Genomic DNA, 23,416 nt, shown 5'->3' with positions numbered 1-23,416 from the left:
TGTAACTAGCAGAGTGGACAAGGTAGAACCAGTGGATGGGGTGTATTTGGACTTTCAAAAGGCTTTTGACAAGGTCCCGCACAAGAGATTGGTGTGCAAAATCAAAGCACATGGTATTGGGGGTAATATACTGACGTGGATAGGGAACTGGTTGGCAGACAGGAAGCAGAGAGTTGGGATAAACGGGTCCTTTTCAGAATGGCAAGCAGTGACTAGTGGAGTGCCGCAGGGCTCAGTGCTGGGACCCCAGCTGTTTACAATATACATTAACGATTTGGATGAAGGAATAGAGTGTAATATCTCCAAGTTTGCAGATGACACTAAACTGGGTGGCGGTGTGAGCTGTGAGGAGGACGCCAAGAGGCTGCAGGGTGACTTGGACACGTTAGGTGATTGGGCAAATGCATGGCAGATGCAGTATAATGTGGATAAATGTGAGGTTATCCATTTTGGGGGCAAAAACACGAAGGCAGAATATTATCTGAATGGCAGCAGACTAGGAAAAGGGGAGTGCAATGAGACCTGGGTGACATGGTTCATCAGTCACTGAAAGTGGGCACGCAGGTACAGCAGGCGGTAAAGGCGGCAAATGGTATGTTGGCCTTCATAGCTAGGGGATTTGAATATAGAAGCAGGGAGGTCTTACTGCAGTTTTACAGGGTCTTAGTGAGGCCTCACCTGGAATATTGTGTTCAGTTTTGGTCTCCCAGTCTGAGGAAGGACGTTCTTGCTATTGAGGGAGTGCAGCAAAGGTTCACCAGACTGATTCCAGGGATGGCTGGGCTGTCATACGAGGAGAAACTTATCAACTGGGTCTTTATTCACTGGAGTTTAGAAGGATGAGAGGGGATCTCATAGAAACATATAAGATTCTGACGGGACTGGACAGGTTAGATGCGGGAAGAATGTTCCCGATGTTGGGGAAGTTCAGAACCAGGGGACATAAGTCTTAGGATAAGGGGTAGGCCATTTTGGACTGAGATGAGGAGAAACTTCTACACTCAGAGTTGTTAACCTGTGGAATTCCCTGCCGCAGAGAGGAGTTGATGCCAGTTCACTGGATATATTCAAGAGGGAGATGGATATGGCCCTTACAGCTAAGGGGATCAAAGGGTATGGAGAGAAAGCAGGAAAGGGGTACTGAGGGAATGATCAGCCATGATCTTATTGAATGGCGGTGCATGCTCGAAAGGCCAAATGGCTTCCTCCTGCACCTATTTTTCTACGTTTCTATGTTAATGCGGTCTGTCAGGAGCAGGCAGATACACTTCCCGCACACGTAGTCGTCAAGGACACTGGAAGCGTCCCTGACTTCCCACATAGTACAGGAGGAGCATAACACGTGTCCGAGCTCTCCTGCCATGTCTTAACCTTTAGATTAACTTAAATTGGCAACAATACTAAAGGTTAAATATATAGAAAAGAAAAAGAAAAACTACTTACCAATCACTTACCCCCTTGGCTGTGATGTCATCTTTCGATTTCTTACTACTTCTTTTTGCCTTCTCACCCTGCTGCAGCTGCACCGGCCGGCCTCTCCGACTCCCCGAACTCCTCGAGCGTGGGCCTTTCATAGGTCTCCACCGACTCTGCTCCCTGGACTCCCACCTCTCCGACTCCTCGAGTGTGGGCCTTTCATAGGTCTCCACCGACTCTGCTCCCTGGACTCCCACCTCTCCGACTCCTCGAGTGTGGGCCTTTTATAGGTCTCCGCCGACTCTGCTCCCTGGACTCCCGCCTCTCCGACTCTCTGGACTACGAGTGTGGGCCTTTCATAGGTCTCCACCGACTCTGCTCCCTGGACTCCCGCCTCTCCGACTCCTCGAGTGTGGGCCTTTTATAGGTCTCCGCCGACTCTGCTCCCTGGACTCCCACCTCTCTGACTCCCCGAACTCCTGTCTGTCTGTCTTTCTTGAAAAGTCTATCATTACATTCAAGGCTTAGCCATATACCAGCAGATCAAAAATAATAGGTCTGCTGTAAATACTGACAGGCAAAAACAACTAGCATTTACAAAGCACCTTTAACATAGCAAAATATCTCAAGGTGCTTCATAGGAGCGTAATCAGACAAAAACTTACACTGAGCCAAAGAAGGGGATATTAGGACAGGTGACCAAAGCTTGGTTTAAGAAGTATGGGCTCAATTTTGCCCAAGCCCGTTTTCTGGCGTTTTGCCAGTTACGCCGGTTTTTCTAGGCGGAAATATTTTGCCAAAGTTTCCCTGATCTATAATTCAAATTTGGCATGTGCAGCGTGTCCAGTTGCCTTGGGGGGTGGAGCCTATTGTCTGCGCCGAAAAAACGATGCCGCACATTCTGCGCATGCGCGGGGAAAAAAGTTCAGTTTTTGACGTCGTGGCAATGGACGCGCGTGAGCGGTACAGCTCCAAGTTGGCAATCGGCCATTTTTGAAGAGCCAGTTGTGTGTGAGAAGGAGTGCTGTGTGAGAGCATTGGAAAAATTGGAGCTGCAGCAGTACAAGATTCAACGCGGTGCAAGGACCAAAAATTTCTTGCAGGATGAAATGGAGGCATTATTTACTGTGATGGCAGGTGCGGGACACCAGCTGACATCACATAAAAGTTCCACCCAAAGAAATGAAGAAACGGTGGAACCAACTCGCAGGAGATTACTGCGCAGTGGTGACCACCCAGAGATCTGGAAGCCAGTGTAAAAAGTGGCAGGACCTTGGTCAATTAGTTAGTGTAAGTAATATTTTCATTTATTCAATGCAATTGCAATTGTAAATGTGACGAGCTGAATATGTCCCACCCAGCAAAAAGACACCCGCTCGAAAGTTATGTTTTCATCTTTACAGAGGAAAGTGGCACACAACAAAGGAGAAACAACCCAAATAGGAGGCAGCCCAGCAAATCTGCAGCCATTGACACCCTTGGAAGAGGGGGATCACTGCTTTGATGGGTCCTGCCTGGAGAAAGGCAATCACCACTGCACAAGCTGGGTCCACAAATTGAGGGAGAGCGCAAGTCCTGCAAATTCCACATTCTGGCTTTGCTAAATGTTAAGTACTGCGCGGGCTAGCTATGCTTTGGTTCCTGGGGATGTCTCCGTCAGCTACATTTCGGTTGATGCAATGTGCTATTATTCATCGTGGTCCTTCAAATCAGCCTGCTGCCTGGCCTGCGCTGTGAGCCGACTCATGCCAGACATCCTGCCCCCTCCTCTGCTGCTAACCATTTGTCTGTGTTATATTTTGCAGAACTTGAGGCCGACCCTGACAATGTAGAAGAAAATTCAGACGAGGACCAGCCTGAACAGAATAACATCTTCCAATCCAACCCTCCAGACCAAGAATATGTGGGTGAGGGGGAGGGGTAGGGGATGGAGCTGGATGAAGCCCCCACTGTTTTACTGACTTTGGAGGTGCCGCCGCTCATTGTGGTGACAGCCCCTTCCGTGACTAGTGGTTTGAGTGCTGGTGGGACATTCCATGGTTTCTGAATGTCCGAGGCTGTGGGTCCCAGTGAGGGGGTGCAGCGAGGCACACCCAGGGCCCCACCTTCCGAGCCTGCGGGTCCCAGTGAGGGCGTGCAGTGAGGCACACCCAGGGCCCCACATTCCGAGCCTGCGGGTCCCAGTGAGGGCGTGCAGCGAGGCACACACAGGGCCCCACCTTCTGAGCTTACGGGTCCCAGTGGTGGGGTGCGAGCCACACCCGTGGAGAGGAGGGGAAGAAGAGATCAATCACGCTCTCCTGAGATGCAGGATCCAACGGCTGTGGTTCACATGATGTCATTGAGTGCGGAGAGCACTGACTTTATCCAATCACTCCTGGACACCATCAGTGGGGTGAGTGACGAGGTTGCGGGACTGGCGGGAGAAGTAACAGCAGTGACACGAGAAATGGGAACGATGTCTGAGACCATCAGTGAGAGAATAGTGACCATGAGGGAGGGAATGTCAGAGGTAGCTGATGCGCTGTCAGTGACCATGAGGGAGGGAATGTCAGAGATAGTGCAAACACAGTCACTAAACACGAGGGAGGGAATGTTGCAGGTAGTTGAGACACTGTCAGGGCACATGAGGGACGGTATGTTGGAGATAGCTGCTGCAAACCATTGACAGAATCAACTGCCACTCACTTCAATCCCCACACCAGCCTCTGAAGAGCCCCAAGCCGGGCCCCCCACATTGCTGCCGCCTACCCCCCCCCCCACCCACAACAGGTGCGCACTACTGGAGATCTTGAGAGAATAAGCTTGGTACCAACTCCAGAAACACTGCACCACTGCCTGTGGGCAGGGGTGGTGGAGTCAGCAAGAACAAACATGGCGGGCGGTCTTAGAATAAGGGGGAGGAGAAATGGGTGCAACCTTTCTTTGCTGCTGCTGTTGGTTATTATTATTGTTACTGTTCTCAAAAGTTTTTTGTAAGTTATGTAAATTTACACGTTTATTCGTAAGTGATCTTAAAATTTGTAAGTGATCTTAAAGTTTATAAGCGATCGTAACTGAAAACTTTAAGGTTTGATACAAAAATAATTTTATTAAAGTCAAGTACAAACTGTTAAACTTTTGAATAAAATATATTTTACATTAAAACTGAATAATTTCCATTATTTGTTTGATTATTAAAAGTTCTCGTCTTCCACCCCCTCCCCCCCCCCCCCCATCTAATTGCAGTCTTGTGACTGCTCCCCTTCACTCTCCCTCTCCGCCGCCCCCTCCCCCCCAATTCATTGCAGTCTTCAGAAGCCTTCCGATCGGCACCTCGCTCCCCGGGCTCAGTGCATAAACCTTCCAATCGGTCGGCAACATCCTCTCTTTTCCCCCCCCACCCCGGGCTTGTTTTCCAACCGAGCTCCAAGCCTGTGTCCGAGCTGATTTTGCCAGCAAAAGCTACGGCCCTCCAGCTCTGCTTGAAGACGTTCGGTGGTGGCATGCAAATAAGAAAAAAAATGAAAACTTCTGAAATCCAAAAAACTTCCATTTACTACATTGACAGATAAAAAAAAAAGTTGTACTTTATTATTGATTTTTAGAGTGTTCTTGACTCCCTCCAAAATCTTAAAAACAATGGTGTCTTTCAGCACTAATTTGTCAACGTGCGCTGCATCCTGCTAACTCACCGGAAGGTTTTTCGGGAATGGCCAGATATGCCAATCTAGGAGGAAATTTTTTTGGCCAAACTGCGAAAAATAATGACCCGGGAAAATTGAGCCCTATGCTTTAAGGAGCATCTTGGAGAAAGACCTCCCTGCTCCTATACTCAAATCCCCTATGAAGGCCAACATGCTATTTGCCTTCACCGCCTGCTGTACCTGCATGCCAACTTTCAATGACTGATGTACCATGACACCCAGGTCTCGTTGCACCTCCCCTTTTCCTAATCTGCCGGCATTCAGATAATATTCTGCCTTCATGCTTTTGCCACCAAAGTGGATAACCTCACATTTATCCACATTATACTGCATCTGCCATGCATTTGCCCACTCACCTAACCTGTCCAAGTCACCCTGCAGTCTCTTAGCATCCTCCTCACAGCTCACACCGCCACCCAGCTTAGTGTCATCTGCAAACTTGGAGATATTACACTCAATTCCTTCATCTAAATCAGTGGTGTATATTGTAAATAACTGGGAGCCCTGCAGCACCCCACTAGTCACTGCCTGCCATTCTGAAAAGGACCCGTTTATCCCGACTCTCTGCTTCCTGCCTGCCAACCAGTTCTCTATCCACGTCAATACATTACCCCCCAATACCATGTGCTTTAATTTTGCACACCAATCTCTTGTGTGGGACCTTGTCAAAAGCCTTTTGAAAGTTCTCCTTTGTCTACTCTACTAATTACATCCTCAAAAAATTCAAGAAGATTTGTCAAGTAGGATGTCCCTTTCATAAATCCATGCTGACTTGGACCGATCCGGTCACTGCTTTCCAAAAGCGCTGCTATTTCATCGTTAGTAATTGATTCCAACATTTTCCCCACTACTGATGTTAGGCTAACCGGTCTATAATTCCACATTTTCTCTCTCCCTCCTTTTTTTAAGAAGTGGTGTTACATTAGCTACCCTCTAGTCCATAGGAACTGATCCAGAGTCGATAGACTGTTGGAAAATGATCACCAATGCATCCACTATTTCTAGGGCCACTTCCTTAAGTACTCTGGGATGCAGACTATCAGGCCTGGGAATTTATCGGCCTTCAATCCCATCAATTTCCCTAACACAAATTCCTGACTAAAAAGGATTTCCTTCAGTTCCTCCTTCTCACTCGATCCTCGGTCCCCTAGTATTTCTGGAAGGTTATTTGTGTCTTCCTTAGTGAAGACAGAACCAAAGTATTTGTTCAATTGGTCTGCCATTTCTTTGTTCCCATTATAAATTCATCTGAGTCTGACTGCAAGGGACCAACGTTTCCAGCAATGGCTTCTCTTTCTGTCCAGTTACCCCCAGATCCACCCCCACCAAGACCCATCTTTGGTCCCCTCCGCCCTCATGCTGCTCCTTAGCAACATTACTTGCAGACATGGGTTAGAACATAAGATCATAAGAAATAGGAACAAGAGTAAGCCATACGGCCCGTTGAGCCTGCTCCGCCATTCAATAAGATCATGGCTGATCTGATCATGGACTCAGCACCACTTCCCCGCCCGCTCCCCATAACCCCTTATCGTTTAAGAAACTGTCTATTTCTGTATTAAATGTATTCAATGTCCCAGCTTCCACAGCTCTGTGAGGCAGCGAATTCCAGATTTACAACCCTCAGAAGAAATTTCTCCTCATCTCAGTTTTATATTGGCGGCCCCTTATTCTAAGGTCATGTCCTCTAGTTCTAGTCTCCCCCATCAATGGAAACATCTTCTCTGCATCCAACTTTTGAAGCCCCCTCATAATCTTATACGTTTCGATAAGATCACCTCTCATTCTTCTGAATTCCAATGAGTAGAGGCGCAACCTACTCAACCGTTCCTCATAAGTCAACCCCCGCAATCAACTGAGTGAACCTGCTCTGAACTGCCTTCAAAACAAGTATATCCTTTCCTAAGTATTTCAGGTGTGACCTCACCAATACCTTGTATAGCTCTAGCAAGATTTCTCGGTTTTATACTCCATCCCCTTTATAATAAAGGCCAAGATAGCATTGGCCTTTCTGATCACTTGCTGTACCTGCATACCATTCTTTTGTGTTTCATGCACAAGTATCCCCGGGTCCTGCTGTTCTGCGGCACTTTGCAATCTTTCTCCATTTAAATAATAACTTGCTCTTTGATTTTTTCTGCCAAAGCGCATGACCTCACACTTTCCAACATCATACTCCATATACCAATTTTTTTCCCCACTCACTTAGCCTGTCTATGTCCTTTTGCATATTTTTTGTGCCCTCCTCACACATTGCTTTTCCTCCCATCTTTGTATCGCCAGCAAACTTGGCTACGTTACACTCAGTTCCTTCATCCAAGTCGTTAATGTAGATTGTAAATAGTTGGGGTTCCAGCAATGATCCCTGTGGCACCCCACTAGTTACTGGTTGCCAACCAGAGAATGAACCATTTATCCTGACTCTCTGTTCTCTGTTAGTTAGCCAATCCTCTATCCATGCTAATATATTACCCCCAACCCCATGACCGTTTGTCTTGTGCAGTAACTTTTTATGTGGCACCTTGTCAAATGCCTTCTGGCAGTCCAAATACACCACATCCACTGGTTCCCCTTTATCCACCCTCTTTGTTACATCCTCAAAGAATTCCAGCAAATTTGTCAAACATGACTTCCCCTTCATAAATCCCTGCTGACTCTGCCTGACCGAATTATGCTTTTCCAAATGTCCTGCTACTGCTTCTTTAATAATGGACTCCAACATTTTCCCAACCACAGATGTTAGGCTAACTGGTCTATAGTTTCCTGCTTTTTGTCTGGCTCCTTTTTTTTTTAAATAGGGGCGTTACACTTACAGTTTTCCAATCTGCTGGGACCTTCCCAGAGTCCATGGAAATTTGGTAAATTACAACCAAGGCATCCACAATCCCTGCTGCTACTTCTCTTAAGACTCTGGGATGCAAGCCATCAGGTCCAGGGGATTTAGTTCCCATTTAGTCCCATTATCTTACTGAGTACCACCTCCTTAGTGATTGTGATTGTGTTAAGTTCCTCCCCCCCATAGCCCCTTGACTATCCACTGTAGGAATATTGTTAATGTCCTCTACCGTAAAGACTGATACAAAATATTTGTTCAGAGTTTCTGCCATCTCCGTGTTCCCCATTACTAATTCCCCGGTCTCGTCCTCTAGGGGACCAACATTTACTTTAGCTACCCTTTTCCTTTTTATATACCTATAGAAACTCTTGCTATGCGTTTTTATATTTTGTGCTAGTTTACTTTCATAGTCTATCTTCCCTTTCTTAAATCAGATTTTTAGTCGTTCTTTGCTGGCTTTTAAATGTTTCCCAGTCTTCTGTCCTCCCACTAGTTTTGGCCACTTTGTATGCCCTTATTTTTAAATTGGATACCGTCCTTTATTTCTTTAGTTAGCCATTCTTGAGTGTTGTGAAATATCTCCTTAAATGCACACCACTGTTCATCAGCCGTCCTATACTTTAGTCTATTTTCCCAGTCCACTTTATCCAACTCTGCCCTCATACCTTCATAGTCTCCTTTATTTATGCTTAGTACGCTGGTTAGGGATCCAACTTTCTCACCCTTCATCTGAATTTGAAATTCAATCATGTTATGATCGCTCATTCCGAGGGGATCCTTTACTAGGAAATTGTTTATTAATCCTGTCTCATTACACAGGACCAGATCTAAGACAGCCTACCCCCTGGTTGGTTCCGTTACATACTGCTGAAGGAACCCATCCCTTCAAGACTCTATGAACTCTTCCTCAAGGCTATCCTGACCAATTTGATTTTTCCAATCAATATGGAGGTTAAAATCACCCATGATTATTGCTGTTCTCTTTTTACAAGCCCCCACTATTCCCTGGTTTGTGCTCTGACCAACAGAGTTGCTACTGTTAGGGGGCCTTTAGACTACACCCACCAGTGTCTTTCCCCTTATTGTTCCTTATCACCACCCAAACTATTTCAACTTATTATTTGAGCCAATATCGTTTCTTACTATTGCAGTGATTCCATCCTTTATCAATAGAACTACCCCACCTCCTTTTCCTTTCTGTCTGTCCTTCCGGATTGTCAAGTACCCCTGAATATTTAATTCCCAGTCCTGGTCACCTTGCAACCACGTCTCTGTCATGGCTATCAGATCATCCCCATTTGTATCTATTTGTGCCGTCAACTCATGTATTTTGTTACAAAAGCTATATGCATTTAGACAAAGTGCCTTTAAGTTTGTTTTTTTACCTGCTTGTTTCCGCTCTCCTTCAAACTCATTGTCTTTATTTTTGCTTTCGAATTCCAGCTTTGCTCCCTTCCCTACTGAATCTATTTTCAGGTTCTCATCCCCCTGCCAAGCTAGTTTAAACCCTCCCCAACAGCGAGGATATTGGTCCCAGCTCTGTTGAGGTGCAATCCGTCCGGCTTTTACAGGTCCCACCTCCCCCAGAAGCAGTCCCAATGCATCAGGAAACTAAAGCCCTTCTGCCTGCACCATCTCTCCAGCCACTTATTCATCTGCTCTATCCTCCTATTTCTGTACTCATTAGCTCGTGGCACTGGGAGTAATCCGGAGATTACTACTTTTGAGGTCCTGCTTTTTAATCTCTCTCCTAGCTGCCTAAACTCTGCCTTCAGGACCTCATCCCTCTTCCTACCTTTGTCATTGGTACCGATGTGGACCACGACCTCTGGCTGTTCACCCTCTCCCCCCAGAATGCCCTGCAGCCGCTCAGTGACATCCTTGACCCTGGTACCAGGGAGGCAACATACCATCCTGGAGTCACGTCTGCGGCTGCAGAAACACCTGTCTACTCCCCTGACTAGCGAATCCCCTACCACTATAGCTATTCCATTCTTTTCACCTCCCCCACCCCCCATGCAGCTGAGCCACCCATGGTGCCATGGACTTAGCTCTGGCTGCACTCCCCAGAGCCACCATCGCTCCCCACCTTCCACATGTCGCTGATGACACCCAGCTCTACTTCTCTTGACCCCGGCATTGCCTCAGTGTTGTCAAATTGCTGCCTGACATTGTCTTGGATGAGCTACAATTTCCTCCAACTGAACATTGGGAAAGCCAAAGCCATTATCTTTGAATCCTGTAATAAAGTTTATACACTTGCCACTGACTCTAACCCTCTTCTCAAGCCACTGACTCAGGCTGAACCAGACAGTTTGCAACCTCAGTTTCCGACTCCATATTTTCTCCATCACAAAGACTGCCTACTTTCACCTCCATAACATCTTCTACTTCTGTCCCACCATCACCACCCAAACGCTCCTGTCTCTGGCCACTTGTGCATACTCACCTTGCTTCATCATCATCATAGGCGGTCCCTCGAACGAGGGTGACTTGCTTCCACAAGAGTTCACAGACGTTTCAATGAAGGACCCGATGTTCCAGTCCTGAACTCCAATTGAGGTGGTGGAAGATGCCTGTGCGTGGATTTTTTTAACGTGTGGTGACTGTTGCACATCAGCCACCACACGGGCTCGACAGAGCTAAGCCTTTATCCAGTGGCAAGAGTTGAACCAGGACGACTGGAGACCTACTCTGCTGCACGGACGTAGTGCGCACACATATCACAGTGCGGGCAAGTCCGTGCTGCTCCTGGACCCTCGGCTCTTCTGGGCCCCGTACCCTCATTCGCTGCACCTTCACCCACGATGTTCCAGGGCCCAGTGCTCCTGCTCTATTTATAGCCCCGCCCCGCGGTGGTGTTCTCACACAGGTCGGGGCAGCCTCGCTTCACCCTACCACTGGCAACCATGCTTTCAGCCACCTATGCTCTCACGCTTTGGAATTCCCCCTCTAAATAAACCCTTCCCCCTCCACCTTTAAGACCCACCTCTTTGGCCAAGTTTTGGTCACCCTTCCTTTGACTATATCTTCTTTTTTAGCCAGCAGTAACAGAGGAATGACCTGTTTATTGCTTTCGAGGTTTGCCAAATAACGTGTACTTTAGTGGATTTGTAATCAATCTAACCATTTAAAAAAAAATCTCACTGCTGCCAATGTGCTGAAGTTGACCATCAAGCTAGACATACGATCTTAGAACCTGGGAAATAAATGAGATTGCAGAAGGATGTTATAAAGCTTTTTCCAAAATTAAAATAGTACAGTCCTGGTACAATAATATCTATGGAAAACTGGAATCAGTTAAGTGTCTTATACAATGGTTTAATTTGCCGTTCAAACAGCTCTCCTACTCCAGTACAAAACGCGGTGGCATTTTAATATAAACAATAGATCAGACAATTTAAGTCTGTTCTCAGATCATTGAGATGCATGGGTCCAATAATCATGTAGAAGCATTTTGACTTCCATCCCCGTCTTGGCCATGGTGTCAGGCATGAATCAGATCATTTGCAACCTCAGCATCCTATTTGACCCTGATCTGAGCTTCCAACTCCCTAACCTCTCCTCACAAAGACCAACTACTTCCTCCTCCGTAATATTGTCCGTCTCTGCCCCTGGCCATCTGCTGCTGAAACCCTCATCCATGCCTTTGTTACCTCCAGACCAATGTCCCCTCTAAGCGGTGTGGCTGTCTGCCGGTTCCGGGCTGCGCGGGACCTGCTTTTCCAATCTAAAATTTCACGCATCCGCGAAACTTTGAATGGACCATGCAGCTCATTAAAACGGACCGCGCACCCAAATTTAAAATTGGGGGAAACATTGCTCTCGACTCGACTATTCCAATGCTCTCCTGGCCGCCCTCCCATCTTCCACCCTCCATAAAAATAAGCTCCCCCAAAACTCTTCTGCCCTCCGTGGCCTCGTCCCTCCTCATCTCTGTAACCTCTTCTAGGCCTAGAACCCTCCAGGAACATTGGATTCCTTCAACTCTGACCTCTTGGGCATTCCTACTTCCTTTGCCCCACCATTGGTGGCCGTATCTTCAGCCGTCTCAGCCTTAAGCTCTAGAATTACTTCCTTAAACCTCTCCAACTCTCTCTCTCTCTCTTCTAAGATTTTCCTTAAAACCTACCCCTTTGACCAAGCTTTGTGTCGTCTGTCCCAACGTCTCCATCATTGGCTCGGTGGCAATCTTTGTCTGATTATGCTCCAGTGAACCGCGTTGGGACATTTTACTACATTAAAGGCAAATATAAATGCAAATTGCTTTTAATTTTAGAAGCATGGGCTTTGAGTATATCAGCTTTCTTCATGCCAATTGGATTGTGTTTCTATTAATCTACTAAGTGATTGTGATGGTTACATAGGCCCGTAATTGTGGTCAACGGCAAAGCAATGGCGTTCGCCTGCCCACAGAGATCTTGAGAAGTTTGCCTTTTGAGACGTTCATTTGATTTCAGAGCTCTGTATTGGGAGTCACTAGTGCAATGCTGGTGTGACGTCAACTAACTGTCTAAGCAGCAAATCACATTGCCGAATTCTCAAGGAAACGAGAAGCTGCTTTTATCGGACCTTTTAAAAAAGGTTAGAGTGAAACAAAGATTGCAACTCTCACATGAGGGTAAGGTAGAACATGATGAACAAGTTTAAAATTTTACTAAATCATAATGGAGAAATTAACATTTGTTTAGCAGTCAATGGAATGGTTACAGCACAGGAGGTGGCCATTCAGCCCATCGAGCCCGTGCCAGCTCTCTGCAAGAGCACCTCAGCAAGTCCCAACTTCCCCGGCTCTTTCTCTGTAGTCCTGCAATTTGTTTTCCTTCAGGTACTTATCCAATTCCCTTTTGAAAGCCATGATTGAATCTGCCTCCACCACCCTTTCAGGCAGTGCATTCCAGATCCTAACCACTCGCTGCAGAAAAAAGTTTTTTCCTCCTGTCGCCTTTGGTTCTTCTGCCAATCACCTTAAATCTATGTGCTCTGATTCTTGACTCTTCTGCCAATGAGAATAGTTTCTCTCTTCTACTCTATCTCAACCCTCATGATTTTGAGCACCTCAATCAAATCTCCTCTCAACCTTCATTGCTTTAAGGAGAACAAGCCCAGATTCTCCAGTCTATCCACTTAACTGAAGTCCTTCATCCCTGGAATCATTCTTGTAAATGTTTTCTGCACCCTCTCTAAGGCCTTCACATCCTAACTAAAGTGCAGTGCCCAGAATCGGACACAATACGCCAGTTGGGGCTGAACCAGTGTTCTATAAAGGTTCATTATAACTTCCTTGCTTTTATACTGGATGCCTCTATTTATGAAGCCCAGGATGCTGTATGCTTGTTTTTAAAAAAAAAACTGCTTTCTCAACCTGCCCTGATACTTTCAACGATTTGTACACATAGACAGATTGTACCTCTCTAGTCTGGGACGCTTTGCTCCGGCATCATTCCCGGCACTGTGTCCTTGGGCTCGTTGCTCCTCTTCTCCCCGCTGCCTCTAGTGTTCCCTCCTTGGTCGGGTAGATGCGGAGAGGGAGTGAGGAGCATGGCGGCTGACTAAGGCGCCGAATCTGGGCCTGAGAAATGCTGTGCAGTAGGCTTCTGCACAGTGCATGTGCAGCAGCACCTGGTAAGTCTCATAATAGGCGGTCCCTCGAAACAAGGATGACTTGCTTCCACACCAAAAAAAGGATGAGTTCACAGGCGTTTCGAAAGAAGAACCCGAATTACAACCTCAAGGGTGGAAGATGCCTGTGCGTGGATTTTTTTAACGTGTGGTGGCCGTTACACACCAGCCACCACCACACGGGCTTGACAGAGCTAGGTCTTGGTCCAGTGGCAAGGATTACCCAAGACAACTGGAGACCTGCTCTGCTGCACGGACCTAGTGCGGCACTCATCATAGACCATCATCACCTACATTGCGATCAACTCCCTTACACTGGTCATCGGCCATCGCCACCTCCTTCTGGTCAAGTACCTTCCATTGGTTACTCCAATTATACACTAACTGTCTGAAGCAAACACTTCTGGATTCTTCTGTGCTGAATTACAGAGCAGATTAGAAAAGAAAGACTTGAATTTATATAGCGCCTTTCACGACCACAGCCAATAAAGTAGTCTTGGAGTGTAGTCACTGTTGTAATGCAAGAAACACGGCAGCCAACCTGCACACAAGCAAACTCCCACAAACAGCAACGTGACAATCACCAGACAATCTGTTTTATTAGGGTACTGCTGACAACGCTAGAGTCAGCGTGACCTACCGCGGTCTGGCACTGGTCAGGTCCCAAGAGTGCCGCACTGGAGAGGTACAACTATACCCCTCGTTCTTCCTACCACAATGTATCACTTCGCACTTTTTTGCGTTAAATTTCATCTGCTACGTGTCCGACCATTCCACCAACCTGTATGTCCTCTTGAAGTTTGTCACTATCCGCCTCATTGTTCACTATACTTCCAAGTTTTGTCTCATCTGCAAATTTTGAAATTGTGCCCTGTACACCCATGTTCAAGTCATTAATATATATCAAGAAAAGCAGTGGTCCTAGTACCAACCCCTGGGGAACCCCACTGTGCACCTTTCTCCGTTTCGATAAACAGCCACTACTCTCCGTTTTCTGTCACTTAGCCAATTTCGTATCCATGCTGTCACTGTCCCTTTTATTCCATGGGCTTCAACTTTGCTGGCAAGCTTATTATGTGACACTTTATCAAATGCCTTTTGGACATCCATGTACACCACAACAACCACATTGCCCTCATCAACCCTCTGTTACCTCATTAGAAAACTCAATCAAGTTAGTTAAACATGAAATGCCTTTAACAAATCAGTGCTGGCTTTCCTTAATTAATCTACACTGGTCCAAGTAACTTAATTTTGTCTCGGATTATCATTTCTAAAAGCTTCCTTATACTGAGGTTAAATTAACTGGCCTGTAGTTGCTGGGTTTATCCTTACATCCTTTTTAAGATGTAACATTTGCAAATATGGTGTTAAAACCCTCGATACACCTATTCCATGTAGGCTTAATTAATGGGGTTATTAGCAGCGACATTACTGAGGGAAAGTCCCAAGTTTTTGTCAGTTCACTGATTGCCAGCTATTTGGGAGAGGGGGAGGGGCGGGGAGGTGTGTGTGTGTGTGTGTGTGTGTGTGTGTGTGTGTGTGTGTGTGTAACAGAGCAGCCAGTGTCGGAGCAGTGAATAACTGATCGCAACCTCAGGATTTCCACATTTAGACGTACAAGTGCTACATCCTGATTTTTGCAGTCAGTTTCAAAGAGAGAATAACGGTGAAAGCTGTTGGTTCACTGTTATTACCCACCGCAAATTCTGGCCCATAGTATTTTATTTCTTTGTAAACGGTGATTTTTCAATGAATTTGTTAGTCAGATATTTAGTGCACTGTTTCATTGTAAAATTTATCCATTTTCCCCCCCCACAGTAGAAACAACACCTTCTTTGTGCAATCAATTGTATATTTATATTGCAGGACAGGTAAAAGAAAGAGTTTTGTAATGGTCTTTCAGGATGCTCCTGTTGCAAAACCTATCCCATTTATAGTATGGAACACAGGCAGTCACAACAGAAAAACCGGTCCATGTACAGCTCTATCAACGACACATGCCCCAACTTCCCCACCACCACATACTTTTCTCCCATTGTTTTTGAACAAAAAATTCCATACTGGAGTACTTACCCGAGATGTCCTGCAATACCATACCCAAATGGCTATTTTGCACGCACAAGAACAAAGAGTGTCAGCAGGCTGTTTGACCTTGCGGGTGGCAGAAAGAGGTACAAGCAAGCTAAGCCAACATCCGAGATCCTAGGATTTGGTCTTCCAGCACAAGGCAAAAGAGATAACAATTTAGGAGTGGGAGCTCTGGCTGAAATGAACAGATAACAATCAGGAGTGGGAGCTCTGGCTGAAATGCAAGAAGAATTGAATTCTTAAGATCCTCTTGCTTTATGCCCTTAATTCTTTTGAAAATGGGCCCGTCAATTAATTGTGTTCAAGGCAATAATACTGCTTTAGCCCATGACAATAGAGCAGATTCTGATAACAGTATTAGTATTTCCCTGCTTATATAGTGACACTTAAGTACTGATTTATAATAGCAACTTAGTTAGGAACAGGGTAAATCATTTTACAACCAAATTCTATTATATTAATATGAGAAGGTAAACATGTATTGTTTGGAATCTTAAATTTGTTTAACAGTTCAGTGGCTGCAAAGCAGAGGATTGCAGCCACTGATGACCAGCTCACAAACTAAAATTCACAATCTAAGTTAAACAATTGTCAGGGTGGCTCAATAGTAGCACTTCCACCTGTGAATTCAAAGATTGAGCTCAAGTTCTCCAGGATTTGAACAGATAATCTAGGCTGACAGTACTGAAGAAATGTTACATTGTTGGAGGATCGAGCGTTAAGCTAGGCCTGTCTTTCAATCGAGTGGACATAAAGATGCCACAGCACTTTTTCTGAAAGAGTCCCAATGGCGAAGATTCATCGTTTGACTAAGACCACCAAAACCGATTAAACCAGATTGCTGTGCGTAAAGTGGCTGTTGCTTGTGCATAAAACACAAGAGTGACTTCACTTCAAAAATAATTAATTGATGTGAAATCATTTGGGATGTCTACAGGACATATAAAGCAGTATATAAATGCAAGTTCTAATGCATCTGATTCTGTGTAAGTAGTTATTGGGCAAGAGTAAGAGTGCACAACAGACTTGACAATAGAATCTGGTTAATGTTTTACCCTGTTCTCTCTAATTAATTATAAATTAGTACTCAAATATCACTAGAGTTAAAAAGTTCTGATGAAAGGTCATCGACCTGAAATGTTAACTCTGTTTCTCTCTCTCTCCACAGATGCTGCCTGATCTGCTGAGTATTTCCAGAATTTTCTGTTTTTATGTCAAAGTACATACAACTCATTGTCAACTGCAGGACAGTGGGAACTATGGCCCCAAGTTTCGTCCCGCGGCGAAAACAGCGCACCTCCTTGGAGCTTGATGTCTGCTTGGCGCAGCGCGCTCTTCGCAGCAGAGGGCGGAGCCTAACACTCGTGCCGATTTTCTAAGTAGCAGGGGGCGGGTACAATTTAATTTAGCCTTCGTGGTGCCGGCAACCCGCGCAGTCTCAAACAAACATTGGCACTCGGCCATTTTTAAAAGGACTGCAGAAAAAGTGAAGATTTGTTTCTTGGATCCCTGCAAAGGCTTGTAATTTAATTTTTTTTATATTTCTGTATGTGAGGGAGTGCTTTTAGCAGCACTGCTGAAATCAGTGAGTTCAGCTTTTCACTGCTAAACTTGCAGAACCGGTGCTGCATTGGTGCATGCAAATTAAGGACTGTGTGTTTGGAGAAATGAGTGCCAATTCAACTTTGCAATGGATCAATGGCCTCAGTCCCCCTCACAGCTCGAAGGCTGCTGCTGTATCTTCGGCTGCCGTCGAGCCACTGACGCCGCCCCTAAAGCGTGGCCGAATGGCCTCAAGCACCATAAAGAGCTGCGTGTGTCAGGTGTTGATTCTTCGGCTGCCGGCCAGCCACTGACGCCACTGATATCCTATGGCCGAATGGTCTCACGTCCGTCCGCTGCTGATTCTTTGGCTGCCGGCTAGCCACTAATGCCGCTGCTATCTCATGGCCGAATGGCCTCACGTCGGTCCGCTGCTGATTCTTCGGCTGGCTGCTGGCCAGCCACTGACGCTGCTGCTATCCCATGGCCGAATGGCCTCAAGACCGTCCGGGTGTTGCTTCTTCACGGCCAGCCACGAAGAGAATGAAGGCCTGCCTCAAGCACCGCAGCTCAGCTCGCAGCTTGCTGCCGCTGCCGTTGAGACACTGACGCCACACCCCTGCCTGTCTCCAACATGAAAGGCCTGCCTGAAGCATAGCAGCTCGAAGGCTGCTGCTATTTCACACAGGTAGGTACATGGTTTATTTAATCTTTTCTTTGCTTATAAATTTTTTATTCAGGTTGGATTTATTTGTATAATATTTGTATAAGTATAACTAAGGATTGATTGTAGAATTTAATGACTTCCCTCCCCCCCCCACCTCGTTCCCTACGCCCAGTTTGTAACCTACGCCTGATTTTCAAAAGTGTAGACAAGGTTTTTTCGAGCGTACAAAAATCTTCACTTACTCCATTCTAAGTTAGTTTGGAGTAAGTTTTCACTGACAAAACTTTGAAAACAGGCGTAAGTGGCCGGACACGCCCCCTTTTGAAAAAAAAATTCTGTTCCAAAGTGAAACTGTTCTAACTGACTAGAACTGGAGCAAACTAAATGGCGAGAATTCCGATTTCTAAGATACTCCGTTCTACACCAGTTGCTCCTAAAAATCAGGAGCAAATCATGGCGAAACTTGGGGCCTATATACCTAAAGCTATTACCCTGTGCACCCTATTACCTTACACAGCATTGAAACCATCAAACACCTTTTTTCCCTTAGCCTGCAAAATAAATAATAATCAAGATACCCACAAAATAGTTTGCTGAAGCTCTAACGCCAGCTATTGGAATCATCATTTGATGGGATATGGTGTGTTCATTTTGATGCTCATCATGCCATGTAGGAAGAGTTCTAGTAATTTTAAAATTCTCATTCTTGTTTTCAAATCCGTCCATGGCCTCTCCCCTCCCAATCTCTAATCTCCTCCAGCACTACAACTCATCTGTGCTTCTCCAATTGTGGACTCTTGCACACCCCCCGATTTTAATCACTCGACCATCGGCGGGCATACCTTCAGCTGCCTAGGCCCTAAGATCTGGAATTCCCTCACTAAGTCTTTCTGCCCCTCCTGATTGAAGATGCATCTTAAAATCTACCTCTTTGACCAAGCTTTTGATCTCGTTATTTGGTTTGGTGTCAACTCTCCTGTGAAGCTCCTTGGGACATTTTAGGCACTATATAAATATAAGTTGATGTTGGTACCTGCCGTTCACACAACACAGACTCAAAACCACACTTGTCAGCTGTTGGATAACTGACCAGGGACTATCCTCTTGGGGGGAGGGAGAGGGGGACCGGAGGAGGAGAGGAGAAACAAAGATAAACAGGATCTCTCTGGGGTTGAGTTGGCTCCAAAATAAAATGCAAGACACTGAGATACAAGGATAAGCGATTATTCGTTACAGACTTTGTAACCTGATAATTGAGCCAAGTATGTCCATATTCCACAGGCCACTGTTGATGACTGACCAACGGGCTTGTATTAGACAGGGCTTGGAGGAATAGACACACCGCTAAGGGTTCTCCCTGCTCATCATAGGCAGTCCCTCGAAACAAGGATGACTTGCTTCCACGACAAAAAGGGATGAGTTCACAGGTGTTTCAATGAAGGACCTAATATTCCAGATCCCGAACTAAATCGCGAAGGGTGGAAGATGCCTGGGCATGGATTTTTTTAGCGTGTAGTGGCTGTTGCACACCAGCCACCACATGGGCTTGACAGAGCTAGGTCTTGCTCCAGTGGTAAGGATTAACCAAGACAACTGGAGACCATCTCTGCTGCACGGACCTAGTGTGCACACATATCAGTGTGGGCTGGCCCGTGCTGCCCCTGGGCCCTCGCCTCTTCTGGGCCCCGATCACATCCCTCTATGAACTCTTGCCGCTCCTTCGCCCCGATCTCGCTGATCCTGCTGCACTGCAATCAGCCGTTGCCCTCCTGCAGCAGCACGCGCTGCTCCCTGAAGTGGCACGCCGCTGCTCCCTCTAATGGCCCCAGCCTGCTAGGGCTCCAAATAGCTGTACAAATCAGTGCACCAACAGGTAGGGTGATCCTGGACATACTATAGTGCCAGAAGTACCACCAGCGCTGCCTCTGCAAAATCCTACAAATCCACCGAGAGGACAGACGCACCAACATCAGTGTTCTAGCTCAGGCAAACATCGAAGCACTGACCACACTCGACCAGCTCCTTTAGGCGGTCCACATCGTCCGCATGCCCGACACGAGACTCCCAAAGCAAGTGCTCTACTTGTAACTCCTACACGGCAAGCAAGCCCCAGGTGGGCAGAGGAAACACTTCAAGGACACCCTCAAAGCCTCCTTGATAGAGTGTAACATCCCCACCGGCACCTGGGAATCCTTGGCCCAAGACCACCCAAAGTGTAGGAAGAGTATCCGGAGAGCGCTGAGCACCTAGAGTCGCGTCGCTGAGTGCATGCAGAAAACAAGCACAGACAGTGGCAGGAGCATGCAGCAAACCAGACCCACCCTTTCCTTCAACCACTGTCTGCCCCACCTGTGACAGAGACTGTAATTCTCAGTCACCTGAGAACTCACTTTTAGAGTGGAAGCAAGTCTTCCTCGATTCCGAGGGACTGCCTATGATGATGACTACAGCAGCAAGTTTATCTGCGCTAATGAGGTTGGCGGTTTTAACTGGATAAACTCCAGCAAAACCACTGCACACACTTCATGCCCAAGGTTTGACCTCTTTCCATTTGCACCTAAACTTTCCAGAGGTGGGCAAATGGGGAGGGGCGGGTGGATACCCCCACATTGAGAGAATACGCTCTGTAAGGGGCGTGCAAATTCAACTTGTGCAGAGGTTTGCGACACTTACGCATAATGATGGGTGTCCACAGAAAAACAAAGCGGCCTACTCTGCGGCCGTTGACCCGCGGGGCCTCCATTCACACCTGGGCCGGAAGTCAACTTTGAGTGACACTGGGATCTGCCAATCGGCTGACCGTATTAGCGCAGCCACAGAGCCAATGGGGGCGCGGTTTCCGCTGCCTGGGGTGGGTGACGTTGTGACGTTCCAACCCTCGATGCTTCGGCGCCTCGTACTTGCAGCGAACGGTCGTGATTTGTGCCGAGGTTGGAGAGATGCCGGGGATCGAGAAGCTGCCGATCGAGGAGACGCTGGAAGACAGTCCGCAGGTACAAGCAGAGAGATAGGAGTCGGCCGTCAAGCCGCGCTCCGGCCTAGGCGGACGGCCGCCACTTGTGGGTGTCGATGCAGCAGGCACTTTCCCGAGCTGTTAGACTGGGAGCAGCCCGGGCACCGGCCCATCAACCAGTAAACAATGTTAGACTCGGGGTGAGCTGATTGTTTTGTGACTGACGGGCAACAATGCCTGGGGTGACATTTTACTGGGATTAGTGTTTGTCACCATCACTGAGACTTCGGACTAGTTTAGTGGCGCTTGCACCTTACTCAATACATCTAAAGCAAACATTTACCTAAACGATCTCTGGACGATTCTGCAGCCTTTTTTTTTCCCTGTTTAGTGTACTACAAGATTTACTAAAGTTTATTACTGCCATGGTCAGCCGTGGCTCAGTGGCAGCACTCTCGTCTCCGAGTCCGAAGGTTCAAGTCCCACTCTGGGGATCCCGGCTGACACCCCAGTCTTTCGGATGAGACATTAAACCGAGGCCGCGTCTGCTCTCTCAGGTGGACCTGAAATATCCCATGGCAGGAGAGCCGGGTGTTCCCTCAATCAACATCACCAAAAACAGATTATCTGGTCATATGTCTCATTGCTGTTTCTGGCACCATGCTGTGCGCAAATTGGCTGCCGCATTTCCCACATCATAACAGTGACTACACTTCAAAAAGTCCTTCATTGGCCGTAAAGCACTCCGGGACATCCTGCGATAATTAATGGTGCTATATAAATACAAATCTGTCTTTCTGTAGTAAGCAACAGTAGAATTACGTATTTGTATTCTAAGGAAGGCTTCAGTTTATCATCAGGCAGTTCAGATGCATGAACTATTGACTAGTGTAGTTGTTGTGTAGTATTTTGAATAATCTTAAAACATTACTTTTTGTTACTATATTTTTCAAAAATCTGCAATTTTCTCTCAAGACATGGAGCCTTTGCTGGTGGTGGTGGTGGAGGAGGTGGTACTCAGTAAGATAATGGGACTAAAGGCAGATAAATCTCCTGGACCTGATGGCTTGCATCCTAGGGTCTTAAGAGAAGTAGCGGCAGGGATAGTGGATGCATTGGTTGTAATTTACCAAAATTCCCTGGATTCTGGGGAGGTCCCAGCGGATTGGAAAACTGCAAATGTAACGCCTCTATTTAAAAAAGGAGGCAGACAAAAAGCAGGAAACTATAGACCAGTTAATAACATCAGTCATTGGGAAAATGTTGGTGTCCATTATTAAAGAAGCAGTAGCAGGACATTTGGAAAAGCATAATTCTGTCAGGCAGAGTCAGCATGGATTTATGAAGGGGAAGTCATGTTTGACAAATTTGCTGGAATTCTTTGAGGATGTAATGAAGAGGGTGGATAAAGGGGAACCAGTGGATGTGATGTATTTGGACTTCCAGAAGGCATTTGACAAGGTGCCACATAAAAGGTTACTGCACAAGATAAAAGTTCACGAGGTTGGGGGAAATATATTAGCATGGATAGAGGATTGGCTAACTAACAGAAAACGGAGAGTCGGGATAAATGGGTAATTTTCCGGTTGGCAATCAGTAACGGGACTCAGTGCTGGGACCCCAACTATTTACAATCTATATTAACGACTTGGATAAAGGGACCAAGTGTAACGTAGCCAAGTTTGCTGATGATACAAAGATGGGAGGAACAGCAATGTATGAGGAGGACACAAAAAACATGCAAAAGGACATAGACAGGCTAAGTGAGTGGACAAAAAATTGGCAGATGGAGTATAATGTTGGAAAGTGTGAGGTCATGCACTTTGGCAGAAAAAAAATCACAAAGAGCAAGTTATTATTAAATGGAGAAAAATTGCAAAGTGCTGGAGTACAGTGGCACCTGGGGTCCTGGTGCATGAAACACACAAGATTAGTATGCGGGTACAGCAAATGATCAGGATCTCAAGATTTCATTGACCTTTATTGTAAAGGGGATGGAGTATAAAAGAAAGGAAGTCTTGCTACAGTTATATAGGGTAATGGTGAGGCCACAACTGGAATACTGCGTACAGTTTTGGTTTCCATATTTAAGAAAGGATATACTTGCTTTGGAGGCAGTTCAGAGAAAGTTCACTAGCTGATTCCAGAGATGAGGGGGTTGACTTATGAGGAAAGGTTGAGTAGGTTGGGCCTCTACTCATTGGAATTCAGAAGAATGAGAGGTGATCATATCGAAACGTATAAGATTATGGGGGGGGGCTTGACAAGGTGGATGCAGAGAGGATGTAGGGGAGACTAGAACTAGGATAATCTTAGAATAAGGGGCCGTCCATTTAAAACTGAGAAGAGGAGGAATTTCTTTTCTGAGGGTTGTGGATCTGTGGAATTTGCTGCCTCAGAGCTGCGGAAGCTGGGTCATTGAATAAATTTAAGACAGAGATAGACAGTTTCTTAACCGATAAGGCATTATGGGGTGTGTGCAGGGAAGTGGACCTGAGTCCGTGATCAGATCAGCCGTGATCGTATTAAATGGCGGATCAGGCTCGAGGGGCCGAATGGCCTACTTCTGCTCCTATTTCTTATGTTCTTATGTTGGGTACCAT

At 46.3% G+C, this 23,416-nt stretch overlaps 2 protein-coding genes across 3 annotated transcripts in view; one reads left to right on the top strand and one right to left on the bottom strand.

Moving 5' to 3' along the window:
- The window catches only part of hesx1 (HESX homeobox 1), a 32,254-nt gene extending 11,633 nt beyond the window's left edge, over positions 1-20,621 (bottom strand). The window contains exon 1 of the mRNA XM_070894696.1: positions 20,534-20,621. Coding sequence (XP_070750797.1) covers positions 20,534-20,603 — 70 coding nt within the window. The 5' untranslated portion in view covers positions 20,604-20,621. The remainder of the gene's footprint in view (positions 1-20,533) is intronic.
- A 92-nt stretch (positions 20,622-20,713) lies between these two features.
- appl1 (adaptor protein, phosphotyrosine interaction, PH domain and leucine zipper containing 1) overlaps positions 20,714-23,416 on the top strand; it is a 64,720-nt gene continuing 62,017 nt past the window's right edge. For both annotated transcript variants that reach the window (XM_070895277.1, XM_070895276.1), the window contains exon 1: positions 20,714-20,853. In XM_070895277.1, coding sequence (XP_070751378.1) covers positions 20,800-20,853 — 54 coding nt within the window. In that variant the 5' untranslated portion in view covers positions 20,714-20,799. The remainder of the gene's footprint in view (positions 20,854-23,416) is intronic.

The sequence above is a fragment of the Pristiophorus japonicus genome, chromosome 12, assembly GCF_044704955.1.
Source record: "Pristiophorus japonicus isolate sPriJap1 chromosome 12, sPriJap1.hap1, whole genome shotgun sequence".
In the NCBI taxonomy this organism is placed as follows: Eukaryota; Metazoa; Chordata; class Chondrichthyes; family Pristiophoridae; genus Pristiophorus; species Pristiophorus japonicus.
This window is presented reverse-complemented; position numbering and strand designations above follow the sequence as displayed.